Below are 8,988 nucleotides of genomic sequence, written 5' to 3'. Positions count from 1 at the left end.
TTAACATCCCTATTCCTTTAATTTTGGCTGATATTGAATAAAAAATAATTTTCTCAGCAATAGCTTAACATACTAATAAAAATAAATAACGATTTGTTTCTATAAATTTGTATTATTTGTATGTTAAGACTCAAAAACTTTACACTACGAAAACTCATATTAAGTGGATAAAATTGATCAAAACACAAATTAAAAGATTAAGACTTGTCTAAAAAAAACTACAGCAGGAATGCAATTATAATACCCGATAGCAATAATAATATTATGGGCTACGAAAATTCGTTCATTTGTGATCACGGCACCGAAGAGAGTTAGCACGGGTGTCATTTAAAAAAAAAAAAATAAAGTTCAATTTCGAAAACCGTGGGATTTTTACTAAGGGCGACTTGCACCAACTATCGCAAATTTTATCTTAAATTGTATTTAACTAAACGTATTTAAGACCCTAAATACATTTAACTTAAATGCGTTTAGTTGTGTCCTGCACCACGCAGTTCGGTGGCAATTTTAGTTAAACGTGTTTAACGCGTCGGTAAAACAGTTACCGCGTGGTTTCCGCCATTAACGCGTCGATAAAACAGCTACAATGTTTTATTTTACTTGAAGTGTCAAAATATTTTGTGATTGTGTGTGGTTGCGTAGTGTGTGCGTTTATTTAAATTCATAAAATGAGTGCCCAAAAAATAAAGTCCCGTGCTAGAGCTCCTAATTTTTCGAAGGAAGAACAATTTTTGTTTTTAAAAGTGATGGAGTCACACAATCATATTGTTGAAAGCAAGAAAACGGATGCAGTAAAAACAGTTGTGAAGCAGGAAATTTGGGCGAAAATTACAGATACATTTAACGCTAACAATAATATTCATAGATCTACAGAAAACCTTATAAGCTGCTACCGAAACATGAAAAGTAAAATAAAAAAACAACATTCAGATGCGAAAATGGTCTTAGCAGGTTAGTACTATCAAGACGGCCATGGTCCCTTTGAATTTTTGAAATACATTGCTAAATTGCAATGGTTACATCGTGTGCCATACAAAGCGGATCTGGGTTTGATTCCCGACAGAGTTAAAGGCTGATAAATGGTTCAATATTCGTTTCTGTCTGTGATAGCATACATAATAATATAATCGTGTCGATTTTACGTTTTAGATTCAAGCCAAAAACAAAATTTTATCGATGACATGGGAGAAAATGGAAGAGACTGGGATGCGGTGTCAGAATACACTGACCAGCCAGCGGAACTATGTAAAAAACAATTTGAAGAGTTAGTAAAAGAAGTTAAGAAGAAAGATGTTGCATATAAAAAAGTAATTATGGGTACAGGTTAGTACAATCCATGTTAGTTTATATCGTAGTTTAGGTAGTTTATTTGAAACTAAATATATGGTAATTAATATATATGCATTATTTCAGGTGGTGGTCCCCCTCCTTCTGACGAAAATGATCCATTAGATCAATTAAAAAAATTAATTGAACCCCAAGTGGATGGTTTGTACACCGTTTATGATGGCGATGCTGCCTTAATGCAGCAATATCAAGAAAGCATTCCCGACAAAGACAGGATTATGCCAATTGAAAATAACTTTGGTAATTATATTATAATTTGTGATGAATGTTTAAATATATATTATTATCATTTGTATTGGTAGCAGTGGAAGAAGAAATTGAGGTCATCAGAAAGAGAAAAAAGTACAGAAGTCACTTCTTGCAAGTGACGCACTAACGCACTCATATTTTTAATATCTGATGGTGTTCAATCTTATATTTACAGTATTCAATATTTGCAGGCATATTGGACATACACCAAGACACGCCAAAAAGATGTGGTGAATTGAGGCCACTTCTTAATAGGACCGAAATATTGAAGAAGAAAAAATCATCTGCCCTCATTTGCAATGGTAATTATAAAAGCGGGTCCCTGACAATCTGTTAATAAATAAAAAAAATTATTCCGGACAAATAAAAATATCCATTTTTGGTAGTACACTAATGTATAGTTTTTTGTTAAAAGTGAGTAAAAAGAAATGGACGGGTTGTTTCGTAGAATTTCCTACTCCCTCGGCCTCTGCAGAATAGTGATACCGCTTTCTTGTGTGAGATAGCACTAAAATCTTAATTATATACTCTTTTATTTCCAGATAAGACTGAAGGAAGTCCGAAGAAGATGAAGAAAAATGTCAAAGAAAGTTTCACAGACCTTTCTGAGGCGAAGCTGGAGTTGGTTCAGCTACAAAAAGAATCGCTTGAAATAGAAATTGAGCACAAAAAAAAAATGAATCTTCTAGAATTAGAAGAAAAAGTTAAAGCCAATAGACATAATGATGAAGTGAGACAAAAAGAGCTTCTGTTGTTGGAATTAAAAATAAAACAATTATCCGAGTAATTTTGTTTTTTTATTTCTTTTGTTGGAATTAAAAATGAAACAATTATCCGAGTAATTTTGTTTTTTTATTTCTTTTACATTTTATATTGTTTTTAAGTATTATAAGCATGCTGTAGGTATGATGAGAAGTTTACAACCTTGCAAAGTACTCCTCGATAAGGAGTGTTCGCTCCAAGTTACGAGCACCTCGCTGATGTTGTTGTGCTGATGTTGAAGGTTCAGCAATCCTATCTTCTTCAAGCACTGGGTATTCAGGATCCTCTTCTGGGGCATTATCTTTTTGTTGAATGGCTATGTTATGAAGTACAGCTGTAGCCACAATAATGCCTGGTACTCTACATAGTTTTAGGCTTATCCCCTTAGATAATATTGGAAATCTCCTTTTCCATATTCCAAAAGCTCTTTCAACAACATTTCTTGTCTTTATTTGTGACTCTTGGTACAATGCTTGTCCTCTCGTTTGTATAGTACCTTCTGTAAGGGGTGTCATCATATAATTGGTTTGAGCATAACCACTGTCACCTAACAATACTTTATTGTCAAATTTTCTCTGAAGAAAATTTCTTTTCAGGGCAGAATTGTCCCATATGTTAGAATCATGGGCTGACCCATGCCACCGCGCCACAACATCAAGGAATTGTAGATCAGCTGCAGCTACACACTGCGTATTAATAGAGAAGTACCCTTTTCTATTCCTATAAATCTCTGCCATAGCTCCGCCAGGAGACAATAAGCGCACGTGTGTGCCATCAATGGCGCCACACACTCGAGGAAATTTCGCTACCCTGTAAAATTCTGATGCAATTCTCTGCTGCTCCTGAGAATTATTAGGCATTTTGATATATTTTTTATACAAAGAAGCGATGGCATGGGTAACACGGTGCACTATACGACAAGCTGTGGACTCGTCAACTCCAATCACATCGCCACAAGTAATTATTTGACTCCCTGTTGCATAAAATCTTAATGTGCATAATACCTGATTCATAGGAGTCACAGCATTGTTTTTATTGGTGTTGAATTTTAAATGAGGTTCAATCTCTCGCACTAATAATGATGTCGTTTCTTTACTGAGACGAAATCTTCTTTGAAACTTCTTGGCACTGAGTGTTTCAAACAAATTTGTTCTTGTGTTCACTTCTCTGACTATAAACGGTCTACTTATAAAATCTACAATTTCTTCATCATCGTCAGAATACAAATCCCAAATGTTCATTGTGAATACAAATTAAAATTATATAGATTTTAACCACAATCAGAAATCTAAGGGATAACCTAAACAATTTTTGACAGTACTGCTTTATGAGTAGGGCTAAACGCGTTTAACTCGGTTAAACAGCCCATTTTGGGTATTTAACTTTGACAGTTCTTTAAACGCATTTAACGACTTAAATTTTGTGGTGCAAGACGCCAAGTCGACTTAAATCAAATAATGTGTTTAAAATTATATTTAAATCAAATTTAACTTATGGTGCAAGCCGCCCTAAATATTATATTTAGTATTCGTTATTCGTATATAATTCCATCCACATTGAAAAGTTGTCCGCCGCTTGTATAAAAGTATATATATAACGCAACAGAAAAAATGTCAGCAGGAATCACGCGTGTTTGATTAATCTTGAAAGATAATAATAATATTTGGCTAATTTATATAGCGCCATTTTTGTGAGAAATCACCTCAAAGGCGCTGTACAAATATATTTCTTAAATAGTTAATACTAGAACTACTGACTTAAAACTAGTGTCTTACGTCTGAGACTTATTTCTAGTGACTTACGACTAAGGCCTATAACTACTATCTTAATAAAAGATATATTTATATATGTAGAAACTTATAACTAAAATCAACATTAACAATCTAATTTGACAAGCGCCAGAAGAAGGAGGAAGTTATATTAGGGTGTTTTTAAAATTAGTTTTTTATTATTAGCTGTAAATATATCATGAATGAATGAAATCAATCGTCGATCTTTGAGATATTGCATTATTTTTAATATACCATATAAATTGGTCCACACTATACACCTAAAGGTTTTAATTTATTTAATGTTTATACATCTGATTGTGTACATGGCTTGTCCATGAAGGCTTTTTTTTATAAAATGTATGTTTTATTCTCCGGGTAGTGAGATTCCAATATTTGTTTACATGTAAAAAATGTCAGTCCTATCATCTAAGATGTGCTAGAGCCGCCACTGCGAATTTATAAATTTCTCTTTTTAAATAATGATACTAATTGTGATTTGCAAAAATTAATCAAGGTTTCTTGCAAATCATTATTTGATAATTACCTAATCTTGTACACGGTGTACGGAAACTAGTTGTACAAGCGGGAAACTGGGAACATTATTTTAGGTCGTTTGGGTGGTTCTTACCTATAACATTTTTGACATAAAAAAAAATTTCAATTTTTTTTAGTAACACTTGTGTTCCGTAACGCCGATTGCTTTTGACAATTACAACCACGCTAAACGTTCCAGTGCTGACAGATGATCACTATGCAGATTTCACCATCTCCTCCCGGTAAGTTGATTGTGAATTAACGTTATGCCTTGTGTTTTCGCATCGCCTGTCACAAGCCATAGAATTCATTTATACTTTATCTGTGTGGAATAGCCCTTTAAAGTGCGGCTATTCCAACCCTTATTCGTTCCTCGAACACTCTAGGGTTAAGAATCTACTGTAGTCGGACATGAACGAAGAAAAACACAACAAATTCAAAGTGTTTCTTGATATAATGCTCTGACCATTTTTTGCTTAAAATTCAAATAGATTTTTGCTTCAACATCATTGTCAAATTGTCATTTAAAATAGTAGAAATTTCAAAAAAAACTATTTCGGACTCACCAAATGTAATTCACCAGATTCCCGCTTTTGCCCTACGAGTTGTGCACCATGTATATATCTTCATATTAATTATTTGTGTTTGTTGGGATTTTAACCCTTGACCTCTTTACCTGATACCATATCTTCTCATTGGCTTGTAAATTCTTCCCAAATTTTTATCACCGTCCTGTATCTTAGGATTTATTTTTTAAATTGATGCTCTTCACTGGTTGCTGTCTATATGCGTTCTTCTCTAGTCCTGATGGCTTCCTATCATGCTCCAATCTTCTTCCGCTTGGGCACCTTGGGCAGATCATAACCAGCTCATTGGGAGGCAGGTATGGATAACGATATAACCGACACCTTTTCCATAGGTCACCCCAAGTAGTTCACTGAACTTAAACAATTTACCAAGCGCCCGAGCACTGTCGCAATATCCTGAATGGATAACGCATCTGGTGCTCACAAACATGCGCCAGGTTCGTGAGATTGGCGGCGGATACAACTGGCTACCAGCCGGGTGGGCCGAGTGGGCTCGGGAGAGGTCAGTTGAGGGACACCTTTTAACTTCTCCATCCAGACTCTCTCAACTCATTACTTTTCACAGTGGGAGGGATGGATCGCCTATCACTCTTGGATTCACTAACCCCAAGATTTTTACCCACATACGTTTTTCCTTCTCAGAATTTTCTTTCCTAAAACCAAAGCATTCGCAAAGATGACATATGCCCTGACCGTCCCGAGTAGTATTGGACCATACTTTTTAACTGACAAAACCGAAGTACTTATGATATCACGCGTACCAGAGTGGAAGATACTACCAGTATCGCCCTGGTGTAAGACCACCATTCAGAATTGAAACGTTGCTCCAAATGGCTTTAGCCGTGTTTAGTGACTAGATCTGAATAGCCAGGTACTTCCCCACCTTCCTCTTTCCCTTCCCCACTTACCTTCAGCCTCACAACATCCCCCAATTGGGGATGCCATAGTCTCACTGGCTCCAGACGGGAGCAGTTGGGACTCTTGTGAGGTATTCACTATAAAAAAAAAAAAAAAAAAAAAAAAACCCCGCCAGATTTCTATCATTTTAGCAGGCATTGAAAAATACAAACTTTGGAAATTACTTTAACTATGAAATCTACATAAAAAAATATATATGTACATGTATATTTACTGTTATCTATGTAAGAAGGAGAATATAAAAAAATAAAAATTAAACCGAAATTTCTAGCTTAATTAGAAAAGAATAAAGTAAAAGTTTAACGTTAGGATTCCATTCTAAGAAAACCTATTCTTACTGATCTGTTTCATTAATTCTATGTAAAAGATCATAAAATAGATGAGGCGGGAACATGTCATTAGCAACCACTGGTATTATTTATGAATAGTTTTTTTTTTCTTTAAATAAAACAAATTATTAATATATTGACTGATTTATTGGCATAAGAAAAATATGAACATTTATAATAACAAAATGATAGGAATGGTTCATTAATCAATACTATTGCAATAAAGAAATTGAGCCACTTAAAACAATTTACAGAAAAAGTCTTGTTAAAATTATTAAATTTATGGTTTAATTGGCAGTGTTATCATAAAATTTAAAAAAAATATTAATAAAAAAACATGATTTAAAGACAGTTTTGAAATAGTTTTCAAAGTAGGGTAGGTTCTAGACAGTATTTTTTTATGAACACACAAATGGAAAAAGTAGAACTTTTTGATATAACATCTCTTTTTTTATGATTTTTTTTCCGACAGAAAAGAACCTGTTATAATTTTTATTTTATATCGATAAATGAATGGCATATTGAATTCCAAAATTTTCAAAATTATTTTAACCAAAATTTGTAACATTTCTATTTCACATCTAAATGGGTACATTATAGGTACTTAATATTTACTTTCTTACACAACTCTCTATTGCTTTTACATTCAATATCAGAGGATTGTGGGTATTTTAGTACATTTTAGATTTTTTCCTACCAATGAAGAAATTTGAATAAAATTTAAAATCTGACCACTAAAGCATGAAGCACCATCAAAAATGAATTATTACCTATACAATTTTATTTTATTAGCCTAGTTACATACGATTAATAAAATTAAATAATAAAAAAAGATCGATGATTAAAATAATAGAAAATTTTCTATAAACCTATAAAATTACACAATTTTTTTTGCAAAAATGTACCGAATCCAAAGGCCGCAACAAACACTTTGTTTTTAAGGCGATGCACTACGTCGTGTAATATTTCAAATGGAGCCGTTATCCCTAACAAAACTTACGTAGATGGCGATAAGGTTTAAATTCCCGCTTAACACCATCTGCCTGTTTTGATTTATGCAAGAAAAAAAATGGCCAAAGAGTGCCTTTTATTTTATTTTGTTGATGTTCAGGCATAAATATTTAATTTTTTGAGGTATTGATTGGACAGATCACCGGCCTCTCGAGCCGATCTTACAAACAGATGGAATAGCAACAACGGAAGTGTTTACATCTGAGTTGAGGGATCTAGCACTATGGAATCCAAATAATATACTCGATATCGGAAAATATAACTCTTACTCGAAAACCTATCTAGTCAAAATCAAGTCAAATAAAACATTTGCTGAAGATGGTGGCAACCCTATACACGCCAAAATAAAATACCTATACGGCAGTATAGTTAATGCTCTACGTAGCAGTGCCATTTCTGTATTTACTACGCGTAATATCCAAAAACATAAGCAAGTATGTGGGTGGAATGAATTTGTAGCGGATAAATACGATGAATCCAGACAACCGATGTTCACTTGGATAACTTATGGGAGACCAGGCGAGGGTCCTGTCGCAGAAGATAGAAGGGCAAAGCGTGCTGCCTTTAAAACAGCACTAAAACAGTGCCAAAATAACTCGACTCAACTCCAGATGGACAAAATAGCAGGGGACCTAGATAATCGTGACTTCAAAAAATTTTGGAACAAGTCAAATAAACTGTTAAACATGCGTTGTAAAATCTCGTGCAACATACACGGAGAGACGAATCCAGAAGTAATTGCAAACATTTTTAAAGAAAATTTCGCAACTACCACACCGACTATCGACTCAAGCGAATCACATTTAACTGCTTATGATGATATCGATACCACCGTCACAACTAACATGATAAAATCGGCCATTAGTAACATGAAATCTGGAACGTCTGCAGGGCATGATAGTTTAAGCACCGAACACGTCAAACATGCAGGGGCAGCGATTATGGAACTTCTGGCAATACTGTTCACCGACATCATCAGGAGTGGCTATTTACCCAAAGACATGAAAAAGACAATTATTATACCGATAATAAAATCCAAACTGGCAGACATAACTTTACCGGAAAACTACAGACCGATATCCATCGCCACGGCCATCGCTAAAATATTTGAACGAGTTCTCTTAGATCAAGTCGGATACCATATGACAACAAAAGATAATCAGATGGGTTTCAAGAGAGAATGCTCTACTGACTCAGCTATATTTTGCGTAAAAATAACGTTAGAATATTACAGGAAGAAGAAAACAACAACTTACGCATGCTTTCTGGAACTTAGTAAAGCATTCGACAGAGTTTCTCACCCCTTATTATGGAAAAAACTAAAGGAAAGAGGGATGCCATGGAAAGTGGTAAAAATTCTCGAATCATGGCACCGTCAACAGGAAAACCTTGTAAAGTGGAAAGATGGATTCTCAGAACCCTATTTCTTGAAAAGCGTGGTCAGACAGGGAGGATGTATGTCCCCAGTACTGTTTAACT

General features: G+C 34.4%; 1 protein-coding gene across 1 annotated transcript; it reads left to right on the top strand.

The window, feature by feature from the left end:
• Positions 1 to 1,313: 1,313 nt before the first annotated feature.
• On the top strand, positions 1,314 to 2,383 carry LOC149411412 (uncharacterized). Its single transcript, XM_089646652.1, has 4 exons — positions 1,314 to 1,323; positions 1,414 to 1,587; positions 1,788 to 1,898; positions 2,139 to 2,383. Exons 1-4 carry the CDS (start codon positions 1,314 to 1,316, stop codon positions 2,381 to 2,383), a joined length of 540 nt encoding a protein of 179 aa, XP_089502778.1.
• Positions 2,384 to 8,988: the final 6,605 nt, after the last annotated feature.

Source organism: Hesperophylax consimilis, chromosome 25 (genome assembly GCF_061612785.1).
Source record: "Hesperophylax consimilis isolate HC1 chromosome 25, BYU_Hcon_1.0, whole genome shotgun sequence".
In the NCBI taxonomy this organism is placed as follows: domain Eukaryota; kingdom Metazoa; phylum Arthropoda; class Insecta; order Trichoptera; family Limnephilidae; genus Hesperophylax; species Hesperophylax consimilis.
This window is presented reverse-complemented; position numbering and strand designations above follow the sequence as displayed.

Bases quoted from the DNA above. Each gene is read 5' to 3' on its own strand.
- LOC149411412 (XM_089646652.1), top strand. The intron at 1,588-1,787 runs GTAATTATATTA...CAATATTTGCAG, and splicing joins GCCAATTGAAAATAACTTTG to GCATATTGGACATACACCAA. The intron at 1,899-2,138 runs GTAATTATAAAA...TTTTATTTCCAG, and splicing joins ATCTGCCCTCATTTGCAATG to ATAAGACTGAAGGAAGTCCG.